At 41.1% G+C, this 26,543-nt stretch overlaps 1 protein-coding gene and 1 long non-coding RNA gene across 2 annotated transcripts; one reads left to right on the forward strand and one right to left on the reverse strand.

The window, feature by feature from the left end:
- Nucleotides 1-2,804: 2,804 nt before the first annotated feature.
- Nucleotides 2,805-26,085, reverse strand: cnot11 (CCR4-NOT transcription complex, subunit 11). Its single transcript, XM_072263253.1, has 7 exons — nucleotides 25,631-26,085; nucleotides 19,767-19,931; nucleotides 18,833-18,985; nucleotides 14,885-15,087; nucleotides 7,399-7,601; nucleotides 6,818-6,914; nucleotides 2,805-5,560 (listed from the first exon to the last, which is right to left on the reverse strand). The coding sequence occupies exons 1-7, from the start codon at nucleotides 25,947-25,949 to the stop codon at nucleotides 5,363-5,365; spliced, it is 1,338 nt and encodes a 445-aa protein (XP_072119354.1). The 5' UTR covers nucleotides 25,950-26,085; the 3' UTR covers nucleotides 2,805-5,362.
- Nucleotides 2,828-14,743, forward strand: LOC140200239 (uncharacterized). Its single transcript, XR_011886581.1, has 3 exons — nucleotides 2,828-2,971; nucleotides 8,708-8,764; nucleotides 13,032-14,743. It is a non-coding gene; the product is annotated as an uncharacterized lncRNA (long non-coding RNA).
- Nucleotides 26,086-26,543: the final 458 nt, after the last annotated feature.

Raw genomic sequence — 26,543 nt, forward strand, 5'->3', positions numbered from 1 at the left:
AGGCTGAAAAGATCTCCTGCTGAATAGAACAGGCTACTTTCAGTCCACATGTGAAAATTATGATTACAAAGAAAGAAGTCTAGAAGCAGAAAAAACTCGCTTTACTTGGACTACTTGGCACTATATACATGTTGTTAAGGTTGTTGCTCCTCAATTAATGCTGCTGAAAGATTATAATTCATTCTTGTTTGTAGATTCTTGATATAATGGAATGCAGTGTTCAATTTAGCAATGAACTACAAATTTGGGAACAGCTTATCATTTACAGTAAATATTTTCTTGCAAATAAAGGTGGGAATTCAAAATAATTGGACCTGAATTTTGACCTCCCACAACTTACTAGAATATTATCTGGGTTTCATCACCTGAGTTACAGAGAAAGGTTGAACAAGTTGGGTCTTTATTCTCTGGAACGTAGAAGGTAGAGGGGAGACTTGATAGAGGTATTTAAAATTATGAGGGGGATAGATAGAGTTGACATGGATAGGCTTTTTCCATTGAGAGTGGGGGAGATTCAAACAAGAGGACATGTTGAGAGTTAAAGGGCAAAAGTTTAGGGGTAGCATGAGGAGGAACTTCTACTCAGAGAGTGGTAGCTGTGTGGAACGAGCTTGCAGCAGAAGTGTTTGAGGCAGGTTCAATGTTGTCATTTAAAGTTAAATTGGACAGCTATATGGACAGGAAAGGGATGGAGGGTTATGGGCTGAGTGCAGGTCGGTGGCACTAGGTGAAAGTAAGGGTTCGGCATGGACTAGAAGGGCCGACATGGCCTGTTTCTGTGCTGTAATGGTTATATGGTTAACTTGCACTTAATTCCTTTTTGTTATAATCAAAATAAGAGTGAAAACTCATCAGACCTTCTGCAATATTATAATATATTATTATGATGCATTTATTGAAAAAGTTACTCAGATATTAGTACTATAAAGAATACAGACTTAATTGGCAATGTGGCACAGATATTTCAGCTAAATGTCCACTAGCAGTTGTACGTTTCCCACTTACAGTTGCAGCAGAAGTAAACTTTTACATTATCGTAAACAAGTGTACTTTGAGGAAGAGTAGAAAGGATAAACTTTGACAACTTATTTCCATTGCTTAACATTTTGTTGCTTCAGTGGTCTTGATTCTACTGAAGGAAAGGATGGTTAGATCATCTTTGATAAGAATCTAATTTGGTTTAGGATCACTCTTTAATTGCATGGAATATTCTATCTGGTTACTGGCTCTATAGGATCAGGATCAGTAGAGGTCTTTTTTGTTGAAGAAATATTTGTTCCAGCATCACTGTTCCCTATTGAGTAAGAGCATTTAACTCCCCACTTCATATCTTCATCCAGATTTGTCTGCTGATAATAAATATAATGTTCACCAAAAAGTGTAGCTATTTCATCCTTTTTTCTTCCCCAAAGAAAAAATTTGTTCCAATTACCACTCAATATATTTACAATTTATCAAAATTGTTTCTTGCAACTGTATTTGAATTCAAGCACTTAAAAATTTGTTGAACATCCCCAATGATCTTAGATGTTATTTTAATATTTCAGCAATTATTTTTCAGGTTGACTTTTAACATTTGCTGTTCAGTAAATGTACACACAGGAGCAACTTTTGGAATTGACCCAGGCTTTTGCTTTAAAAAAGAGCCTTAATGGATCTAGTAAATTATTAATGTGTGGGTTCATTACATTGTCATTGTCTTCCTTAGCTGTCTCCTCTATCACATGGTAGTCTTCAATGCTGGCTCTCAGCAAAGCTTCTGTCCACTGCTTGGGCCAGTTCCATTTGTGCCATTTACTTTTGCAAATATGTATTAAAGCAAACTTATATCCAATAAAGAATTATCTTAGTTTGAAAGATTTACTTAATAGTATCACATTATTTTAAACGTGTGCCTGTAGCATGTTGCTCCTAGCCTCAAATGATCCATACTTCTAAATGTTCAAACATCATTCAACCAAAGAATATCTTTGATATTCTTTAGCTAGTGTCTTAATATTGCTCAACTGTCACTTTGATGGGGGTTTTCAACCATTTTCTCTACCAACCTAGCTTCAAGGTGAAATAATGGACATGCCACTTCAGTACACCATCACATCCAACAGATTGTAATAGATGACAGTGATCATCTCTAGATTTCTTTTCATCTCAGCAGCAATGATCTTGGGATCTGAATGTTACTATTCTATGCTCCATGACCTCAGAAATCTTCAAAGTTTTGGAAAAATTACTTTGTGTAACCCACAATTTCTTTGAGCTCAAGGACCAGAGGTAATAGGCTGTGTTCCTACTCCTCTCTCTTTGGATGCCACTGGTGAAGCCAACTTTGTTTATCATGACTTGCCATTGAGCCACAATTGAATTGCTGCACTCCAAGTAGAAATGATACAAGGTTATTCTCCTTGCCCAGGCCTGCGCCCTGGAGAGTGAAGACTTTCCAGGTGCAGATCCATGCAAGACTAACGGATGCCTTTATTCTCATAATGTTTGGTAGACCTTTGATTCAAAAATCTGCAACAATGGCAATATATTTCCACAGCAGCATTTGAGTTACAGGATAGCTTGAACACACTGTTAGTCTTTTCATTATTGCTGAGGGTGCTAAGGTAGCTTAGCAAATTGCTGTGGTAGAGTTTGTAGGTAGTATGCAGTGCAGTCATGGTGCATTAATGATAGTGGCTATGCTGCAAAAGTGTGCTGTATTGTGCAAGAAGCTACAGCCACAAGATAAAATGAATGGTATTCCAATCACTGCCTATGGCAGTGAAAAAGTTATTGAAAATATGGACAATAAACTCTTTGGAAATAGTGATTTTAACTGGATTTAATCAGGTATTCTACATGATCATTAATTACTATTGTTAAAATAACAGGTTACAAATGCAGGAAATCCAAAAGAAAGAACAAAGTACTGGATATACTCAACAGGACAGGCCACATCTATGAGAAAAGAAACAAGTCAACTTTTCAGGTAGAAGACTCTTCAGCAGAACTGGGGGAGAGACAAGATTGTTAAGCTGCAGAGAGGGTGAGAGGATGAGGATGTCTTTGATGGAGTAAGAGCAGGGTGATCATGGGGATATGCTGCAAAAAAAGGTTATTTGATCAATGAATGAATGTGAGCTGTAGAGTGAGAACAAAGATGGATAAACAAGGTTAGAAAAAACAGGGTATAGCCAACTGGCCATGTCAATTCCCAGAGACAAAAACAGCGGGAAAAACTGAGCTAATGTCACAGATGGGTGATAAATATAGACAAAAATAGAGTTAACTTAAGTTGTTGAACTCAGTATCAAGTCCAGAAGGCAGCATTTTGGCAAGATGGAAGATGAGGTGTTCGTTCCCCAATACTGTTTTGGGCCACCTTCTAATGGTACAGAGTAGGGAAGTCTGAAACTAGAGGGCATAATTTTAAAGTGAGATGGGAAAGACTTAAAGGGGACCTGACAAATAACTTTCTCCAGGTAAGATGGTAATACATGGAATAAGCTTTCAGAGGATGTAGATAGATAGTTGCAGCATTTAAAATATATTTTAAAAGGTACATAGAAATTAGACAAAAGGTTTAGACCATAAGACACATGACCAGAATGAGGCCAATAAGCCCATTGTCTGCTGTCCCACTATCATGGTTGATTTATTATCCCTCTCAACTTCATTCGACCTTCTCCCTATAACCTTTGGCAAGTACCACATCAAGAACCTATCAACCTCCATTTTAAATATACCCAATGACTTGGCCTCAACAGCCACTTGTGGCAATGAATTCCACAGATTCATCACCCTCTGGCTAAAGGAATTCCACATCTTTGTTCGAAAGGGACATCCTTCTATTCTCTGTGGCTGTAGCCTCTGATCCCAGACTCCCTCTCTAAGGGAAATATCCTCTCCATGTCCACTCTATCTAGGCCTTACAATATTCAATAGGTTTCAAACTCCTACGAGTGCAGGCCCAGATGTGTCAAATGCTTCTCACATGTCAACCCAGGATCATTCTCGTGAACCTCCTCTTGATCCTCTCTGATGCCATTACATCCTTTCTTAGAGAAGGGACCAAGAATCGTCCAGAATACTCCAAGTGCAGCCTTATAAATCCACCAGCCTGAGGACACGTGACCAGATGTCTGAGAGTGCAGCTCTACCACACAGACCATCCGTGAGGCATTTCCTCTGACACTTAAGTCTCGTGGATTAGGAAAGGGTTAAGGAAGAGATTATATCAGGAAAAGGGATGGAATTTGAGGATGGAAGAAAGATGGTGTAGTAATTCAGGGGAATAATAGGTTAACGCTCAGTGACTTACTGGAGTAAAGGCCAAGTGATTACTTTAAGGAGCTGCTCATGACTCCTGTGGATCCTCAATGTCAGAAAAAAAATCAATATGGATGAATTTTATTCTGTATGTCACATTTTTGGATAGTAATTTACAGATTCTGTAAGAGTGAAATTTGTTTTCCAAATTACCGTAATGTTGGGGGGGGGGGGAGAGGAGGAGGGTATGAGTGAGAGGGGTTGCCTGTGTAGTTTTATTCCGAGGCTATTCAGACAACTAAAACTCATGATACTCATTATCTGTGGGATAAGTGGATGAAAACAACCCCTCAAATGCTTTGTGCAAGCCCTTCCACCATAAGGCACACCACCATCAAGCCAGTTAGGCAACTTACCCTTTTAAGTGACGCCCAGATCCTGATGAATTAAAATACAAGTGTAATGTTTCCAAAAATCACTAATAAGTATGATTTGCACTTTCCTATGTCAGGTAATTGGTGTGAGTGCTATTGTTGGCAACCTAAAATTTGGGTGAAATTCCTACAAGAATATAAGCATTTCATCAGGGTGACCTGAAAATTAGATTAGCAATTTCTATCTCTCAATAAAAATATCAACAAATAAGTATATGGTGCTTCAATTTACAGCATTTTAATTTAAATAAAACTTTTATAATCAATATGAAGTTTCAAATTTCAAGTTCACTCTCTATTACTTTAATACTTTATGAGCTTTCAGTCATTAGATGAATGTGATAACTTGCATTGTGTTTATACATATGGTGTTACGAAATAAACTAGTTGTGTTCTTTTAAAGAAAGTACATCCTACCCCAAATGATATAGAAGTCAGCAAAGTGATGTTCATTGCTATATAACTCTAGCCTACCAAAATATGTTTAAGATGCTAATCAGTATCAGTTTGTATACTTGTATAACAAGAAAATAAATCAGGTCCCATTTGGGCAAACTTGCTGCTTAAGAAAGCCTTATGGTTTTGAAACAAAAGTAGTTATTTTTCCAGTGGTACACCGAAATCACAGAAATATTTCTAAATGTATTCCTGTCTTAAGTTGTGAATATTGCCTTCCTTTATTTTGATGATTTTGCTTCCGGAGGATTTTCTCCAGTATCCAGTGTTTTCAGTAACCTAAATAGGCCAGCTGCTTCTCGTATTCGGCTAAACTCAATGCAGAAGGCCTGCACTTCAATGAACAAGTCCTGGACATTGATTATCTTGTTTCTGATTAAAGACTGGAGGAAGACACATACAAGGCGCACCAAGCGATTCTAAAAGATAAAAGAATTTGTTTATACATGATGCAACAGTGGTGCATAGTTTATCACATAGCTTACTTTTCACCACAGAGCAATGCATGCCTAATACAATTAATCTGATTTTCTTTATTACACAAAATTACAAATGATAAATTATCTTTAAACTTAAATATCCAATTGTTGTCTACATCAGAATTTGCATAAAATGCTGTTAACCCATCATGTTGACCCAAACACAATATCCTGCCTTAAGTCGTACTTTAGTTTTCAAATATAGCCACGGCTTCATCCCTCCCTGTACCACAAGGTTTCTCTAGCCTTATGGTGCATCTCTGTGCTTCTTGATTTAGGTCATCCGAATATTTTGATTGCTCCATCTTTAGTAGTTGCCCAAGATGTACCTGTACAAAGGTGCTCATTTCTGCGTCCTAATATTTTTCCACTGAGGTAAAATTTACAGCACATGACAAACTGAAGTGCATACAAAGTTAAACTATATTTGGGAAATAGAATTGATCAATAGTGGAGCTGGAAGAGCTATTTTAAAGATGCAATAGGTTCAGAAGAAAATGTTATATTGAAATCAACAAGCAAGATTCTGAACCCTAGGTACAACATATAGCCTGGAAAGATTTGAACTAATTAATGCTGTGACTAGGGCACAAGGAACCAGCCAATTAAACACCAAAAGGAAAACTTTCATCAAAAAAGGTTGGAATTCCCTGCCTAGGAACAATACACATGCTTTATTGTTTAGCATATGCAAGGTATGAAAGATAGATGTTTGGAAATCTAGAGAATCCAGGGATTAGAGCTCTGTCTAGGTCAAGGGTCAGTACGGCCTACTTCTGCTACTTCTTATATTTAGGTCTTGATGCTTTACATAATTCTACAAAGAAAAGAATTCCAAAATATTGATTTTGTGTGTCGGTCAGAGGGGGGCTGCAGAAAAGAATAACAGATCAGAAAAAGATTAAAGGTATAAATTAATCCACATAGATAACTCAAAAAATCCACTAATGATGCATGCTGCAAGTAGAACCTACCAGTTTCAGTCCTAGGCAAACTACTCAAAGGGGCAGCAGAAATTATTCTATTTCATACCCACTGTGGTTTGCCCCAAAGCCGGCCAACCCTGCTGTTACATGTACAACAAAGAATCTGTTCTCAAATAATACACAATAATATAAATACAATTTATAAAGGCTAACACATTAAATGGCAACTAATTACAAAAAAAAATCAATAATACAGAAACAAGTTATTTACCTGCATGTATTTATCCTTAATTTGTTCACAAGTGGAGATACAGTTTGAAATATACAGATGAATAAATTCTGGAGGAAGATCAACAGCTGTGGTTAACCTAAAAAGCAAGCAAGAAGAGTAATCAGTTTCAAAACCAGAACACTATATCACGAGTAACTAATTTTCATCAAAAAAAAAATCCCCAGCTATCTACTGACCCGTAAGTGAGCATGTGTGATACCAAGTAAGAAAGGACCAGATTTAAGTTAAGATGAAAGTCAAACCTGGCCACAGAGTTTGACAGTAAATCAAACTAGAATTTAAGCATTTTTCATGTTGACAGATTAATTAAATTTTAAAAGCAATTGTCATTTTAAAAATCAAACTTCCATCATCAAATGAATTACTTCTGTAAATGTCAAATGAAGGCTTAATGGGAACAGAGTAATCAACAGAACATTTGTAAAATAAACCTCTTACAGTACAAGATGCCAGTCAATATACTCAAGTTTGCACATTCTGAGGAATGTAAAGGGTAGTTCCCTCAATCCTGAGTAGGGCAATGCTAACATTGGGGGAAAAAAACAAAGCACAGAACTCACCTATTTACAACTTCCATTGAATGAAGAGACATATCCATATTTACAAGTACAGAGAAATACTCTGTAATCTGGCTTGATTGCATTAGCTTCAATAACATTTCTATTGCCACCAAAGGGTTATTTTCTACCAGATCAGGCAGCTTGACAGGAGTCAGTCCAATATGGTAAACTAGTTTTGGATCTTTTTCTAATTCACCAAGGAGCTAGAACAATAGAAAGAAGACTTGTTGTTACTTAGAAGCAGTACTGATGTGTGCCAATCTGCAGAGATAGTGTCAAATGATAGATCCGTTAATAACTACTATTAGAACTAGCATTAATGCATACGGAAATAATTTTTCAGCAGTTCTCAAATGAATAAACCAGTTAACCATATATAGAAAACGGAAGAGAACATTCTCAATGTACACTTTAGATTTTTCCACAAGTAGCTTACTGCAATTATTCTGAAAACTGTTCTAGTTAATTATGCATAAACCCAAGCTACATTGAAATTATTTTAAATAATTTCTTAAAATTTAATACAGAATATTCTAAATTGACAGTTCAAACAAGTGCTAGAAATTTGTACATGTATACTGAATGTATACAAATATACTATTGTAATCCCTTTGCTGATCTCATCTATCACACACATACAACACACTCCCCCAGTACTAGTAACTGCCTTCAGCTTCCTAGGTGCCAAACCCAGAGTTCCTTTCCAAAACCTTCCAACCTTCTCTAGTCTCCAAGACGTTAAGACATGCATTTTTGACAAAAACCTTTTGGCCATCTATACAGACGTGCATTCGTGTCAAATTTAACTGGTTCTGTGAAATGCAATGGGACAATTTACTAGCTATAAAATGCAAATTGTTTTCATGCACAAAACTATAGAAATAGATTGGAGAGGTAAAGATGAATTCAGTTATCTTCCCTTTCCCCCTATGTTTTCCCAACCTCCCCCGACCCATAACTCAGTCTCTGTAATTTCAATCCAAGATGCACATCTCATTCCACACTGTTGCCCACTTCCCTTAATGCTTTAATATTCCAATTTTACAAACAGTTACACCTGTTACAAAAATCCATTACATTTCCTTGAATGGTTTGAAGACAATTATGCACTCTAACCACTTGGAATAAAATCATTGTTTTTTAGTCCATTAAGTAATTTTTAGTTACAGGGGCATGCAAACTTTTGGGCACCCCGGTCAAAATTTCTGTTACTGTGAATAGCTAAGCGAGTAAAAGATGAATAGATTTCCAAAAGGCATGTAGTTAAAGATGGCACATTTCTTTAATATTTTATTTCCATCTTTTACAGTTTCAAAATAACAAAAAAGGAAACAGGGCCGAAGCAAAAGTTTGGGCACCCTGCATGGTCAGTACTTAGTAACACCTCCTTTGGCAAGTATCACAGCTTGTAAACGCTTTCTGTAGCCAGCTAAGAGTCTTTCAATTCTTGTTTGGGGGATTTTTGCCCATTCTTCCTTGCAAAAAGCTTTAATTCTGTGAGATTCTTGGGCCATCTTGCATGCACTACTCTTTTGAGGTCCATCCACAGATTTTCGATGATGTTTAGGTCAGGGGACTGTGAGGGCCATGGCAAAACCTTCAGCTTGCGTCTCTTGAGGTAGCCCATTGTGGATTTTGAGGTGTGTTTAGGATCATTATCCTGTTGTAGAAGCATCCTCTTTTCATCTTCAGCTTTTTTTACAGACGGTGTGATGTTTGCTTCTGGAATTTGCTGGTATTTAATTGAATTCATTCTTCCCTCTACCAGTGAAATGTTCCTCATGCCACTGGCTGCAACACAAGCCCAAAGCATGATCAATCCACCCACGTGCTTAACATGAATGGTGTTCTTTTCATGAAATTCTGCACCCTTTTTCCTCCAAACATACCTTTGCTCATTGCGGCCGAAAAGTTCTATTTTAACTCCATCAGTCCACAGGACTTGTTTCCAAAATGCATCAGGCTTGTTTAGATGTTCCTTTGCAAACTTCTGACGCTGAATTTTGTGGTGAGGACGCAGGAAAGGTTTTCTTCTGATGATTCTTCCATGAAGGTCATATTTGTGCAGGTATTGCTGCACAGTAGAACAGTGAACCACCACTCCAGTGTCTGCTAACTCTTCCTGAAGGTCTTTTGCAGTCATAAGTGGGTTCTGATTTGCCTTTCTAGCAATCCTACGAGCAGTTCTCTTGGAAAGTTTTCTTGGTCTTCCAGACCTCAACTTGACCTCCACCGTTCCTGTTAACTGCCATTTCTTAATTACATTACGAACTGAGGAAAAGGCTACCTGAAAACGCTTCGCTATCTTCTTATAGCCTTCTCCTGCTTTGTGAGCATCATTTATTTTAATTTTCAGAGCGATGGGCAGCTGCTCAGAGGAGCCCATGGCTGCTGATTGTTGGGACAAGGTTTGAGGAGTCAGGGTATTTACAAAGCTTTGAAATTAGCATCACCTGGCCTTTCCTAACGATGACTGTGAACAAGCCATAGCCCTAACAAGCTAATTAAGGTCTGAGACCTTGGTAAAAGTTATCTGAGAGCTCAAATCTCCTGGGGTGCCCAAACTTTTGCATGGTGCTCCTTTCCTTTTTTTTCCCCCAACACTGAAATTGTACAAAACAAAAATAATACACTAACCTTGCTTAAAATGTTGAAAAGAATGTTTCATCTTTAACTTTATGACTTTTGGAGATCAGTTCATCTTCTACTCATTTAACTATTCACAGTAACAGAAATTTTGACTGGGGTGCCCAAACTTTTGCATGCCAATGTAAATTGTCTACTTCTTAAACATCCAATCACCTACCATTACATAACCTTTCTTCAAAAATTTTGAATTTCTTGGATCAATTTAATGAACCTTAACTTTTGCTTAAATATTCTATGCCCCCAGATACAAACAGTGTAGATTACATTTTTCCAGTCTTTCTACTATTAATGATACCATTTCACACAAAGGTCACTTTGCATTTTTATTTCCTATTGAATGTTATTATTTACTGGTTATAGCTTTCAATCCTTCAGTTTCCATATCCAGATTAATAGCAGCTCAAGGAAACACCATCTGTAACATTCCGATGGGAAATAGTTCTCTTTACTCCCATTGTTTTCCTTCATGCTTCAAATACCTTAGTACAAATGTGGCATTTTCCAAATCATTAGTCTCTACTATGATATCCTAACAGGTGATTTTCAAAAACCACTGCCTTTATCCTTAAAATTTTGATAATGATTAGCCCTACAAGTTTACCTTGCATAACCTGATACTGGCTAGTCCAAATTAATTAACCAGTGTGATTTTTCTTTTGCATTTTGAATGCTACCATGTTTGAGAGACGTGGTTTATCACTGCCCGTCACTTTCTGCCTTTTCTTTATTCTTTATATGCCACTCTCCATTTCTTTGAACTGTATTAATATTCTTAGACAGCTGGATAATTTTTAGAACATTTAGAGTCAGAGGAAGCAGATGCATATTTCTATGCAGGAACTTCCTTATTTTTCACTTCAACAGCTAGGGGAAATCAGGCAGCCAACAGATTTTCAGCTTCCACACACATCATTCTGAGCCCAGCAAAAAGAAAGCTACTTCATCCACCTGCCTGGTTTACACTCCACAGCATCATACAGAGGCAGCGTGGAAAAATGCACGGACATGAACTGTTCTGATCAGCCTGGTTTGTGCAAATCTGAGAAAATCCACATACATTATGCTCCTCTATCCTCCTTGAAACCTCCAAAGTTTCAAACGAGTTAGTAAGACACAATTATCATTAAAAAAAAAACAGCTAGGAATCATTAATCTGTGTCACTTAAAATGAAGACTGGCAAGGGCCATTTATAATTTTTCCCAGTAATTTTCCTATCTAATACATTAGGCCTACTGGAATATACTGAATGTATACTTATTCCATTCTTCCACAACAGTGCCACATTAACAGCTTTCAGTCTATTTTTTTAGAATACAATATGTTCAATCAGAATTTCCTTTATTCTACCCACCACCTCATTTCTCTTTTCTAATGAAGGTTCCAGGCCTGAAATGTTAGCAGTTTCTCTTTCCACAGATGCTGCCTGACTTGCCAAATTTTTAAATCTACAATCTTAGATTTTATTTCGGATTTCCAGTATCCACGGATTCTTTTTTTGAAGCTGGCAATTTACAAGCTATCAATTATTGTAAACCATATTGTTTTTCTCTCACTGCTTATTATACACAATATTTCTCTCTTCTTCTACCTTCAATGTCCACATTACTGTCCTCTTCATCAAGAATGGTGTAAAGTATTCATTTAGAATCAATCCGCCTTTTGCCCACATACACCCATTAGATTCTGTTCGTCTTTTGAACGATATTTAAAACAGGTTTGCCTTGATTTTACTTGCCAATATATTTTTCATGCACTTCCTTTTTTTTTTATTAATTTCACCCCTACACTTTCAATATTCTTCCAGGTATTCTATATTGATGAGCTCTTGCTATCAGACCCATTTACCTTTTGTTTTGCCTTATCCTATCCAACATGCTACCAGACATGCAGAAAGATTCAGATCTGGGAACTCCAGGCTTTTCCTTTGTAGTAATATTCAAACCTCTATCCCTCAAATATTGTCTTTGTTTTTATACTAACATTTTACAGTAGCTATTCTCACTCCATTTTTGCCAAGTTATCTGTCAGTCTGGAAAAAGTCGATGTACCTCAATTAACAACCGACTCCTGGTCCATCTGTCCTTCCCCAAAGCCATATTAGATCGAGCTCCATTACAGTTTTTACCAATGGCCCTTCCAGGTGCAATTCCTTAAATCAAGTTTAGAACTGCCCCTTCTCTTGCTGAAATTGTGACTATGGGTTTTAAAGGTGCTGCCAACTCTGACTTTCACAGTTTGCAGGATTGTTGAAATCATTTACCACTTCCCTAATGTTTTAAAATCTGCCTATACCTTTCTCATTTTTCTCTCAAACTGTTTAGATGACAGAGTCTAATCTTCATTTATTCCCAACAGTGTGATTGCTTTTTCCCTCCCTCAGCTCAACTGCGTTGGGCTTCATGTTGATTTATTTTTAAGCACATAATCCTTACTACATTGTTATTATGTTGCTATAACTGATAAAATGACTATTTTAAAATCTCGCCTTAAACCTTGTAACCAGAAACCATCCCTAACCTCTTAAGCCATTTTTCATTGATAGCCATATCGCTCTACATGACTGGGTATGCAATCAGCCCATCTACTTTCTTAGTTCCATCAATGCCCTTAAAATGAAGTCTACTCCACTAAGCAGAAACCTTTTTCCAGATATTGTTTCCTCCAGCTAATTCCCTTTATAGAAAGTATAAAAGCATTTTAGTAATTTCATGATAACAGATGTCTCATTCCTGGGATTTCCTCTCAATTTTCATACAGAGAACTGGCATGTATGATATTCCAAACTGAAAAAAACATTTCCTGAATCAAGATTAATGTCAGGACATGCACAATATTTTCATATACTCTAAAATCTGGAACAGAAATTTGTACTGGAGATGCGTCCGTCTTTGGTGTCAATGTTTTTCCTATTACTGTTATTCTGTTTGCAACAAGTCGGCCCCTTACTTAGTATTAATTTCCTTCTGGTTATTTTTATTTACAGAGCCAGCAATTTTCCAAGGATAAAGAGATGAGGCATGCTCGTGACTCCGATACCTTTGATCTTTTACAACCCAGTACCTCTGAAGAATAATCAATGCTATCGTGTGAGAATTATATCTCACGTATGCACAAAGAAAGCTCTCACAAACAGCAATGCATAACAGCTAGAGGGTAGGACATAAAGATATCAACACTCTTTGAAATAGTGTCTGAGATCTTTTAAACACACTCAAGAGCACGAGGAGATCAGATATTCTCTTTCTCCTATGCATCCCTCTCCCATCCTTTCTAACCTGCTAACTAATTTCTCTTTTACCCATTCTAACAAAGGGTCTTCAAATTCCTGAGTGTTTTTACTTAAGGTTGTGAGTATTTGCAAAATTTTGATTTCCCAAAAGCAAAAGGACTTGTCTGAAATATGGCATGTGCCTCAAATAGCCTCTGACATAACACTCTTAGATGTGTTATGTCAGAGGCTATTTGAGGCACATGCCGCGAAGAGCATTTTTAGATAGTGGGAGCTTGTCCCCAACTCCTGGCCTTCTCGTGTGGCTTAGCCTCTAAGCCCGGCGGAACTATTTCTACTGACAGGAGAAGGGGCGAAGGCGGGTCCCTGCGCCTTAAAACCAGTGCTTCAGGTAGATGGAGCTCGTCAGCCCGGGAAGGCAGTCCATCTAAGAGAGGGAAAACTCTGATTTCAAACCACTGCCTTGCAGCCATACCCACTCATGGGAAAGGCTTCGGGAGTAAACCCTGAGCACAACTGTGGAGCTGGAGTCCCTAAGGCAGTCTGACGCTGCCTTCAACCTCGTTTTGGCAACTCCTGCGACGACACTGGTGCCAAGCTGTATCGGCTCTTGCCCTTCCCTTGGACAACATCGGTGTCGTGGAGAGGGGAGACTTCCTGCATGGGAAACTGTCAGTCTTCCATACAACCTTGCCCAGGCCTGCGCCCTGGAGAGACAGACTGAAGGAAGACTTTCCAGGCGCAGATCCATGGTCTCACGAGACTAATGGATGCCACCACCACCAAGAGTGTATAAAGCCTCAGTACTTCAATGATGGACCTAGTGTTTTGTGCTCTAGATGACAGAGAATTATTATATTAAACAGCTTGAGTCATAAATACAACCAATAAACGCTAAGCTATCACTGACCAGCAGGTGGGGGCGAGTTAGCAGGCAGAAGAGCACACAGTGGCCCTGATCTTTTTTACTCCTACAAAGATCGGTTAATTCCTAGATTCTATTCCTAGTCCTGTTCATCCACATTTATAATACTTTGTACATCTCCCAGTTACCAGTTCTGTGCTTTTTGTATACTATTTTCCCTTTAAATGTTTGTCCCTTCATTCTAATTCACAATAAACACCATCTATTGATGTTATTAATTTAACTGATTTTGTATGGACAGTCTCTTTCCCATCCCATAGGAGGCTGATTTCTCTAGATATTGAAGCTTAGGAGTTATTTCACACTTTCAACGAATGTTTAACTCAAACATACTATGATTTGGACAAATGATCACATTTCCTTAAGCAATATACAAAACTAGCCCGTAGCTAATTCTAATTTGGTCTATTTTTTTTGTTGATGTGGGGATATATCGTTACAGGCAACTACCCTAACCACAAGAAATTCACTACCTTTCATCTACTTACCCCAATACAAGATTTAAACCTCTATTAAAATGACCATCTTTCCCACCTTTCTTATCAGATACCATCTTGTCATTAGAGTTGTCTCTTATTGGTGAAGGTGATACCAAAGTTCACCACATGGCATTGGCAGTCAGAATATTGGTTATGGGTTTTACCAAAAGTCCAAATGATCCAGCTGCTTTACTTGAAATTACCTGTGTTTGTTGCTGTGCAGACAATGGACTCTTGAAAGCCTTTGCCATGATCCGCTTAATTTCCACCCCAGTGCTGTTTTTAACACACATGGTTTTATCCCATTGGATTGTATGGTCAGGTTCTGTTGGGTTTAGCCAAGCTAACTCATCTTCACATACATGAAGTGGAGGAGCAGGCCGAATAAACTCTGGCCGAAAGTGACCTTCACACAGGAAAAAAAAACCATGATTATTTTTACTATTCCACTAAAACAAAAAAAAAGGTAAGTCCATTAGCCTGGAATTTCTTGGGAATTGCCTATAATTTGTGTAAGGCCCCAGCACATCCTATGAAACTCGAAGGAATATCATAATTGTATTGAATTTCCAATTATTCCAGTAACTACTGCCCAGGGAAATGAAAACTATCTTTTAATTCAAGACAACAATCCATTTACTTACCTTAACAACTTCTACGAAAGCATTGTGACTGCCTACTAATTTGATGGAAAGGACCATCAAATTACCAGCTTAACCCACGATAGTCCACAATCTGGAAGCCGATGCCAAATACTCTTTACGTACTGATTTTCCTCAGTAAGTGTGAGTAAGATTCCCAGAGAGCAAGTAATTCAGAATATAAACACTTAGACTGCAAATCAACACTCACAACACACTGGAGGAACTCAGCAGGTCGGGCAGCATCCGTGGAAACGATGAGTCGCGTTTCGGGCCAGAACCCTTCGTCAGGACTGTAGAGGGAAGGGGCAGAGGCCCTATAAAGAAGGTGGGGGGGGAGGAGGGTGGGAAGGAGAAGGCTGGTAGGTTCCAGGTGAAAAACCAGTAAGGGGAAAGATAAAGGGGTGGGGGGGGGGGGAAGCAGGGAGGTGATGGGCAGGAAAGGTGAAGAATAGGGGAAAACACAATGGGTAGTAGAAGGAGGTGGAACCATGAGGAAGGTGATAGGCAGCTGGGGGAAGGGCAGAGTGACATAGGGATAGAGGAAGGGAGGAGGAGGGAATTACCGGAAGTTGGAGAATTCTATGTTCATACCAAGGGGCTGGAGACTACCTATACAGTATATGAGGTGTTGCTCCTCCAACCTGAGTTTAGCCTCAACATGGCAGTACAGGAGGCCATGTATGGACATATCTGAATGGGAGTGGGAAGCAGAGTTGAAGTGGGTGGCTACTGGGAGATCCTGTCTGTTGTGGAGGACAGAGTGGAGGGGCTCGACGAAGCGGTCCCCCAATCTGCGTCGGGTTTTACTGATGTAAAGGCTGCACTGGGAGCACCAGATGCAATAGATGACCCCAACAGACTCACAAGTGAAGTATTGCCTCACTTGGAAGGACTCTTTGGGGTCCTGTATGGTGGCAAGAGAGGAGGTGCAAGGACAGGTATAGCACTTGCGCTTACAGGGATAAGTGACAGGTGGGAGATCCGTGGGGAGGGACGTATGAATCAGGAAGTCGTGAAGGGACCGATCCCTGCGGAAAGCAGAGAGGGATGGAGAGGGAAAGGTGTGCTTAGTGGTGGGGTCCTGTTGAAGGTGGCGGAAGTTGCAGAGGATAATATGCCGGATCCGGAGGCTGGTGGGGTGGTAGGCGAGGACAAGGGGAACTCAAGGGGAACTCTGCCCCTGTTGTGGTGGCGGGAGGATGGGGTGAGGGCCAAGTGCAGGATATGGAGAAGATGCAGGTGAGGGCATCATTGATGACAGCAGAAGGGAAACCACAATCCTTAAAGAAAGAGGACATTTGAGATGTCCTGGAACGGAAAGCCTCATCCTCGGAGCAGATGCAGCGGAGACGGAGGAACTGGGAATAGGAAATGGCATTTTTGCATGTGGTGGGGTGGGAAGAGGTATAGTCGAGGTAGCTATGAGAGTCAGTGGGCTTGTAGAAGATGTCAGTGGACAGTCTGTCTCCAGAGATGGAGACCGAGAGATCGAGAACGGGGAGAGAAGTGTCCGAGATAGATCAAGTGAATTTGAGGGCTGGGTGGAAGTTAGAAGTAAAGTCAATGAAATTGACGAGCTCAGCATGGGTGCAGGAAGCAGCACCAATTTTGTCATCAATATACCAAAGGAAAAGTTGGGGAGCAGTACCAGAATAGGTTTGGAGCACAGACTGTTCCACGTAACCAACGAAGAGGCTAGGGCCCATGCGAGTTTCCATAGCTACACCCTTAGTCTGAAGAAAGTGGGAAGAGCCAAAAGAGAAGTTATTGAGTATGAGAACCAGTTCCGCCAACCAGAGGAGGGTAGTGGTGGTGGGGAACTGGTGAGGTCTATTATTCAGAAAGTAGTGGAGGGCTTTGAGGCCTTCTTGATGGGGAATGGAGGTGCATAGGGATTGGACATCCATAGTGAAAATGAAGCGGTTGGGACCGGGGAACTGGAAGTTATTGAAGAGGTGGAGGGCATGGGATGTATCCCGGATGTAGGTGGGGAGGGACTGAACTATGGGTGACAAAATGGAGTCCAGGTAGGCAGATACAAGTTTGGTGGGACAGGAGCAGGCAGAAACTATGGGTCTACCAGGACAGTCCGGCTTGTGGATCTTGGGGAGGAGGTAAAACCCAGCGGTACGCGGTGTGGGAATTATAAGTTTAGCGGCTGAGGATGGAAGGTCTCTGGAGTTGATAAGGGCGGTGATGGTACGGTCATCTATTGCACCCGGTGTCCCCGGTGCAGCCTCCTCTACATCAGTGAAACCCGACGCAGATTGGGGGACCGCTTCGTCAAGCACCTCCACTCTGCCGCCATAACAGACAGGATCTCCCAGTAGCCACCCACTTCAACTCTGCTTCCCACTCCCATTCAGATATGTCCATACATGGCCTCCTCTACTGCCATGATGAGGCTAAACTCAGGTTGGAGGAGCAACACCTCATATACCGTCTAGGTAGTCTCCAGCCCCTTGGTATGAACATAGAATTCTCCAACTTCCAGTAATTCCCTCCCCCTCCATTCCTCTATCCCTATGTCAATCTGCCACCTCCCCCAGCTGCCTATCACCTCCCTCATGGTTCTGCCTCCTTCTACTACCCATTGTGTTTTCCCCTATTCCTTCTTCACCTTACCTGCCCATCACCTCCCTGCTTCCCCTCCCCCACCCCTTACTGGTTTTTCACCTGGAACCTACCAGCCTTCTCCTTCCCACCCTCCACCCACCTTCTTTATAGGGCCTCTGCCCTTTCCCTCTACAGTCTTGAAGAAGGGTTCTGGCCCGAAACATCGACTTATCGTTTCCACGGATGCTGCCTGACCTGCTGAGTTCCTCCAGCGTGTTTTGAGTGTTGCTTTGACCCCAGCATCTGCAGATTATTTTGTGTTTAGACTGCAAATCACTTTGGGCACACCGAATAAGTAGTCATTTGCATGGAAATAAAGCCAAACCACTCTTTTGCTTTCATCCCTTGCTCTGCATCTGCCAGGCAGATGAGATGACATCAACTCTTATGATGGTGCCATTTTTAAATTATGGCTAATATAGTCCCACACCAAACTGCATATTCTTCAGTGCTAACATGAAGAAATCTGCAGATGCTGGAAATTCAAGCAACACACACAAAAAATGCTGGTGAACACAGCAGCCCAGGCAGCACCTATAGGAAGAGGTATAGTTGACATTTCGGGTCAAGACCCTTTGTCAGGACTAACTGAAAGAAGAGATAGTAAGAGATATGAAATCTTTCAAATCTCTTACATCTCTTCTTTCAGTTAGTCCTGACGAAGGGTCTCAGCCCGAAACGTCGACTGTACTTCTTCCTATAGATGCTGCCTGGCCTGCTACATTCAGCAGCAACTTTTGTGTGTGTGTTTCTTCAGTGCTAATTAACTTCCCATAACAAAAGCTAATAAGAGAAATTAATTGAAAGTTCTGGACCAAGTTGAACTTACATTTTATGAATGAAACTCAAATACTCTAGTCTTTCCTTGTATGTCAATTTAAAAGCACCTACTTTCTATTGGTGGTCTTGGTCCACTCACTAAAGCCTCTATGATTTGAGTTGCTACAGAACTGTCGAATCCAGAGTTAGAGGAGTCAGGATCAGGATCCGGGAGAATGCTTGGAAAACTGGCTTTGCTCTGTGTAGGTAATTCAGACTGACGCTCTGCAGGATAAATAAAAAATTACACTCAAAAATATACAGACAATGATTCAAAAGTCATCTTGGTCAGCTTTTAAGCACGGATTCATGTTGCAAAGGCTGCAGTATTGAAGAGCTGTTCCTATTGGGCAATTCTTCTTTTATGCACATAATTCATAGGTAACAACCCTCTGTTTCATTTTTCTCGAAGCATTGTCCTTGTTGGGAAATACTGCAGTAGCTCCTGCTACTATTTAAACGGTTTTCATAAGTGAATTGGCTTTGTTTACAATATAATGGACTGTCAACTGTAAACCCAGTCATTGGCCCTGCCTCCATAGCCTTTGACTATGTTATATCAGCATTTTCTACTCTTCATAATACATACAGAATTTATTGTCCTCAAAAGCTTTATCACTTCTGTTTGTTGTTTCAATTAGGAATTCATGGTGCCCTTAGCATCAAGATATGACAACCAGTTGTTCTGAAATTTCAATTTTGTTGAGCAGCTAAATGAGCAAAGACAGATTAAAACAGTAAAGCAAGTTCTGAACAATTCTGGTCAGAAGTAGATGTGTTTCTTTTCATATTGCTACTGTGTCTTGGAATCTATTCAAAATAATTCTAGATATTATATATCAGCTACAACAATTTTACCAGATAACTGCAGTCTACCTTTTTTTTAGTTGCAAAAAACGTGTGCACTGATGAGGCAACAATAAAATTCAGTGTTTGGACTTTGCAAGATCTGCAAGTGATTGAACAACAACTGCAGCTTCATTAAAGAGTATACAATTTCACTCACCAGCTAAGGCCAGTTGCAAACCACTAATGTCAACAGACTGAGGCATGTTACCAACATCCATACATGCAATCTGACGGGGAGTCTTCTTAAATAGTTCCCTTGGAGGAGCCAGCATCAACTGAGATAGGAAAAACTTCTCCGGAGGTGTAATAGGTGGTAAAAATCCTGTCAAGCAAAACAAAGACTCAGTTTGAACTTACTACATAGACACTATTACACATTAGTATGACTGCAAAGCATGAACTATATATGGACCTTACAATTTATTTGCATGCTTAAGGATTCCAACTGCCCACAGGAATTTTCATGCCATACAATGCTCCCTAAATTAATGCATTTTGACTCACTTTTCTAAAGTATCTTTGATTCTTCCATGAAAATCAATATGATAATCCGATTTAACACCTTACAGTTAGGGAAGGAAGGAGGTATGGCACTTCCTTGTTTGAGAAATTATTTTTATGCTTCACAGATAACCCCTCTGTTATATTGGTGTAATAGGGAGTATAAGGCTAGATGGAAGGAAATAGCATTTGGATTGACTGACAATGTTCCTCTACAGGCCTCAATAGCAGACAAAGGATTGATGGCCCAACTGGAAAAGTTTAAAAACTGGATAAATCTCACATTAAAAGTATGGCAGAAGGTGGCTAATTCATGTGGAATCAATAACATGTTAAAACTTTTCAGATGGTGTGCATATGACACAGAATTCCTTCCTAGCAGAGGAGATAAAAGATTTGAACTATGGATAAAGAAAGGTCTTACAAACTACCTCTCATTCACACATAAGAGAGTATTACAAAGTTTTCAATCCCTGCATGGCCTAGAACACAATGACTTCTTTTTTTTTTATAGGTACCTTCAAGTACGACACTATGTTAACCAGAATTATAGATATACAGACTTATCAACAGTAGAATTAGAATTTTTCAAGATTCTGAATTCGGCTTACAGTTCAATACCAAGTAAATCAATTTCTCGATTATATAATGCACTCTTTCATGCCAAAAATGAAAACACATCACATATTAAAGAGAAGTGGGAGAAAGAAGCGGGGTTGGTACTTTCACAGGAGGCTTGGGGGAAAATATGCAGCTTTCAGTGGTCTTCGACTAACTCTTTGATTTGGAGAGAACATTGTTGGAAAAATATTATAAGATACTTCAAGACCCCATACCAGGAAAAATATAAAGATACAAACGTGACATGTTGGAGAAGGTGTGGCTCCAAGTAGGCAAATCATTTCCATATTTTTTGGGATTGCCCTAAATTAAGTTTATATTGGAAAGGTATTCATAGAACATTAGTTAAGGTACCTCTGAACTTTGAGACTCTCTATTTGGGGCATGTATTGTTTTTGGAACAGAAGAAAGATATAAAGCTGCTGCAGGCAGTTGGAGGCAAATAACTTTGCCTCCAACTTTCACCCTGCCCTCAAGTTTACCTGGTCCATTTCCGACACCTCCCTCCCCTTTCTAGATCTTTCTGTCTCTGTCTCTGGAGACAGCTTATCCACTGATGTCTACTACAAGCCTACTGACTCTCACAGCTATCTGGACTATTCCTCTTCTCACCCTGTCTCTTGCAAAAACGCCATCCCCTTCTCGCAATTCCTCCATCTCCGCCGCATCTGCTCTCAGGATGAGGCTTTTCATTCTAGGACGAAGGAGATGTCCTCCTTTTTTAAAGAAAGGGGCTCCCCTTCCTCCACTATCAACTCTGCTCTTAGACGCAATCTCCCCCATTTCACGTACATCTGCTCTCACTCCATCCTCCCGCCACCCCACGAGGAATAGGGTTCCCCTGGTCCTCACCTACCACCCCACCAGCCTCCAGGTCCAACATATTATTCTCCGTAACTTCCACCACCTCCAACGGGATCCCACCACTAAGCACATCTTTCCCTCCCCCCCTCTCTCTGCATTCCGCAGGGATCGCTCCCTACGCAACTCCCTTGTCCATTCGTCCCCCCCATCCCTCCCCACTGATCTCCCTCCTGGCACTTATCCATGTAAGTGGAACAAGTGCTACACATGCCCTTACACTTCCTCCCTTACCACCATACCACCATTCAGGGCCCCAAACAGTCCTTCCAGGTGAGGCAACACTTCACCTGTGAATCGGCTGGGGTGATATACTGCGTCCGGTGCTCCCGATGTGGCCTTTTATATATTGGCGAGACCTGACGCAGACTGGGAGACCGCTTTGCTGAACACCTACGCTCTGTCCGCCAGAGAAAGCAGGATCTCCCAGTGGCCACACATTTTAATTCCACATCCCATTCCCATTCTGACATGTCCATCCACGGCCTCCTCTACTGTAAAGATGAAGCCACACTCAGGTTGGAGGAACAACACCTTATATTCCGTCTGGGTAGCCTCCAACCTGATGGCATGAACATCGACTTCTCTAACTTCCGCTAATGCCCCACCTCCCCCTCGTACCCCATCTGTTACTTATTTTTATACACACATTCTTTCTCTCACTCTCCTTTTTCTCCCTCTGTCCATCTGAATATACCCCTTGCCCATCCTCTGGGTCCCCCCCCCCCCGTCTTTCTTCCCGGACCTCCTGTCCCATGATCCCCTCGTATCCCTTTTGCCTATCACCTGTCCAGCTCTTGGCTCCATCCCTCCCCCTCCTGTCTTCTTCTATCATTTTGGATCTCCCCCTCCCCCTCCAACTTTCAAATCCCTTACTCACTCTTCCTTCAGTTAGTCCTGACGAAGGGTCTCGGCCTGAAACGTCGACTGCACCTCTTCCTAGAGATGCTGCCTGGCCTGCTGCGTTCACCAGCAACTTTTATGTGTGAGACTTTAGATGACTCTCCTAACGGTTTATACTACTTTCCTCATCAACATAGTAATAGTGTTAACGTAAGCACCCTTGGTTCGAATGACTATTTTCTTTTTTTTTTTGGAAAACAGGGAATTAACACTAGTAAAGGAAAAGATTTGGGAAAGGGAAAAAAATGATAAAATGAAGTAAATAAGTACATAGGGATTGGATAAGTATGTTTGTGGGTAGGAGCAAACATGAACGAGTTAAGATATAAACACCTATGATGGAAGCTACATAGGGTTACATACAGTATTTTGGACCAGAAAGAAATGGTCCAGAAGAGATACATGGAAATTATTATTAATCCACTATTATTACTATTTTTTACAACCATTATCAATACTTAGTCTAATAGAGTGGTATTACAACTGCACATAATTATCTAGTTAAGTGCCTAATTATTTTTTTATATCTCAATGTGTACTTGTGAATGTATAAATACTTATAGATCTATACATATATAAAAACAGAGAAGGTTATACATGTAAAAAAAAAGTTTGCATAATACTTGCGAAGAATAACTTACCCAAATAAAAAATAAAATTAAAAAAAAAAGAAAATCAATATGAAGCAGCTAGCCTCTACTTTAACCGTAACTACCGCTTTCACGTTCTAGGTCTGTGATGAAGACTGACTTACTTTCTGCATTTTGAGGGACAGAGTTATCTCACAATTTATACAACCACCCCATGCTGAAACCCTCCAGTTTTTTCCCCCCAAAGAACTTAGATCTATATTATAGCAAGTACAAAAGAGCTCAGACAAGAGACCCCACATCCCAGCCAACATCCCAGCATCAATCTCATCTAGTAGCTATTATATAAATGTAATTTGTTTTCCAAATAGGAATTTATTCAATTCCAAAGGAAATAAAATAGGTTTCCAAACTAACTTTGAAGTTCACTGACTTGATGTAAAAATAAAACATTCTTAATTTTTTGACATGAATTTGAAATGCTTATTGGATCTCACATAACTTTAAAGTTAAGATTGAAGATACAGTAAAACTCCAATAATAAGGCATTCTCTGAACATTAGTGGCAGCTTTTCCAGACTATGATTAACTACTTCTACTAACGGACCAACACACTTTAACTTTTTTTTTGTGGTAATGTAATATAACACATTTTTTAGTAAACTCAGTAAGTTCAAAGGTAGAAAAAAAGGGTCCAAGCAAGTTGGAAGTTGGTGAAGTAGTTGATGAAATTGATGAGATTTGCATGACCAATGCAGGAAGCAGCACAAATGCAGCTGTCAGTACAGCAGAGAAGATGTGTGTGTTACTGGTGTAGGTTTGAAACATGGGTAGTTCCACATAGTCCACGATAAGGAAGGCATAGCTGGGGCCAGTGTAAGTGCCCACAGCTACACCTTTGGTCTGGAGACAGTAAAAGGAGCCAAAAGTGAAGTTAAGGGTGAGTCCCTGTTCTGCCAGATGGAGAGGAACTGGTTGGGTCTGTTATCAAGAAAGAATTGGACAGCCTTAAGGCAGTTAGGGCAGTTAAGATTGTGGATATTGTTGATGTCAAAAATATTGTGGGACAATGGGGTTGGAGGCTGCATTGGGGAGATCTCCGCAGGAGCTTAGTTTGGTGATGGTGCAGCTTTCAGTGGTCCTGGTTCTGGGACAAGTACAATTGCTATATAGCTTATTGCTACATCTATATATTCTTGGTTGGGGCAACTGTAACAAAAATCAATTTCCCTCGGGATCAATAAAGTATGACTATGACTATGACCAGGAGTTATCCGAGAGCTGCCACCTGGCTTCAACAAAGTAGAGGTCAGTCTGTCAAACTACAACAGCACTGCTCTTGTCAGTGGGTTTCATGGTGAGATTGGGATTAGTGCAGAGAGATTGGATGGCAGTGCATTTCGAGGGGTGAAGTCAGAATATGTGAGGGGAGTGGTGAAGTTGAGACAATTAATATCACATAGACAGAGATGAAAAGACCAGACCAGGCAGAAGGCCAGAGTGGGATATATGAGCTTAAAGTGAGAGAAGGGGTTATCAGTGGAGGGTGGGTAATCTTGTCAAAGACATCATCTCAGAAACTGAGGCAATGGAAGGAGAGCTCAGCATCACAGCTGAAGTCGAACTCATTGAGGTTTGGGCACAGGGGGACTAAATTAAGGTCCTGCTGAACACATACCATCATGCCTCAGAGGGGAAGGTTGAAGGGGATAGTGAAGGCAGGGCAAGGATTGGAGCTGGTGGTTAGAGATGGGTTCAGGGACACTGGTGTAGATGAAAGAAGCTCAGAACAGGAGCTGGGGGGTGAGGCATAAGAGGTCAAGGTGGGTGGGAAATAGATGTACAAGAGACGTAGGACTCAGCAGTGACATGAGAGGTCTGAGCCTGGAGGCAGCTGCAGCCAGGTCCAGAACTGGAAGCAGAAGGGATTATGTGTGGCAGCCAATAGTTACTTGACCAAACAAGGATGTTCGGTCTCCCTTCACCCAGACAGCACATTGCACCTCCCTTCGCCCTCTTATTGGTCTGAGAGGACAATTCCCTCCTCAGCCCTCCCAGCACATTGGGCAACTTCAACTTCTGCAATTGTCCTACCTTTGACAACTATCTCGATCTATTTCCCCAGTCTTCACATCATCCATCTCCACTCCCAACTCCCATTCTTCTCCCCCAAAACAGGGACCATCCACATCTCTTTTGTCCCTTCCGCCTCCCAGCACGCATCTACCCTCCCTTCTTCAATCTGCCTCCTTCTCTCTCCCCAAACAACTGACAACCATCGCTTTCTCTCTCGTATACCTCCTTCTCCACTGATCGTTTCCAACTCTTCTTCCACCCCCTTCCTCCTACTCCCCTCTTTTCCTCCAGACAGGGCAGCATCAGTTCTCCGCCTCCTTTGCTGGCCCGGTGCATAGCTCCAGAGCCCCAGCACTAGCTCTGGATTTCAATGCACCGGGTAAGGACCCAAACTACTTTGTGTAACTGACGGCCTGGAGATTGCGTCCGGCCTGCAAAGTGGAAGCTGTCGGTGGAGATGCCCGCTTACCGAGCAACGGCCTATCCTGCTCCTCGGCCGTCGGGCCCGCGTTCAGCAAGTGCGCGAACACAGCGGCGAACGGGTTGGCGGCCAGGGGCTCGGTGCGATACATCTCCCAGAGAAGGTAGAGGGCGGTGAGGCGCTGCTGTGGACTGGGCAACAGGTCGGGCTGCTGTAACAACATAACGAGCGTGGAGCCGAGGCGGAAGTGGTCATGCTTGCCGAAGTAATGGTGGAAGGCAGTGGACAGGCCCTCGAAGGTGTTACTCGTCGCCTCCTCGCAGATAATGCCGATCAGGTTACTCAGCTCCTTGGGGGCCAGCGTCATGATCACCGAGGGCAGGGAACCCCGCCGCTTTCACCGGCCCAAAGCATCAAACATCCGAGTCAGTTCACCAGCAGGCTAGCAGTCCACAGGAACTGCCGCAAACCATCCGCTTAACCCGAGAACCCGGCGTTTGCACGGCACTGTCGCAAAGCGCGTCCTTGGTGATCCGCGGCGGCGCGCTTTCTGTGGCGCGCGCAGTGCCTAGGCTCGTGCGCGCGCTCGGAACACGAGTTTCTCCCTGTTGACATTTGCGGCGAGTTAGACTGCAGGAAGTGAAATAAGTTGAAGGAACCGAACGTGTTATATATAGAACCTAAATAAATAAATATATAAATAAATAAAATCTCGGCGAGTCAGACAGCATCTATGGAGAGGGAAGCAATGTCCCTGTTCAAAGAGTATTTTCCCCCAGCATTTTATCTGTTTTTTCATACTTCCAGCATCTACAGTTTTGTTTTCTATTTAAAGACCTCTTCATTAAAACGCAGTGAACACAATTGAGGAGGGGGTGGGTGGGGTAAGGACACCTAGAGACCAAACTCTGCTGCATTGCAGGGTTTGGCCCCTTTCTGGGGTCTCTAGCTGCAAACTAAC

Source organism: Mobula birostris, chromosome 7, assembly GCF_030028105.1.
Source record: "Mobula birostris isolate sMobBir1 chromosome 7, sMobBir1.hap1, whole genome shotgun sequence".
Taxonomy (NCBI): domain Eukaryota; kingdom Metazoa; phylum Chordata; class Chondrichthyes; order Myliobatiformes; family Myliobatidae; genus Mobula; species Mobula birostris.

Bases quoted from the DNA above. Each gene is read 5' to 3' on its own strand.
- cnot11 (XM_072263253.1), bottom strand. From the start codon at position 25,949: ATGACGCTGGCCCCCAAGGAGCTGAGTAACCTGATCGGCATTATCTGC. The intron at 15,088-18,832 runs GTAGGTGCTTTT...TCCTGTGTGAAG, and splicing joins ACCAAGACCACCAATAGAAA to GTCACTTTCGGCCAGAGTTT. The intron at 7,602-14,884 runs GTAATTTCAAGT...CTATTGTTCTAG, and splicing joins CTGCACAGCAACAAACACAG to CTCCTTGGTGAATTAGAAAA.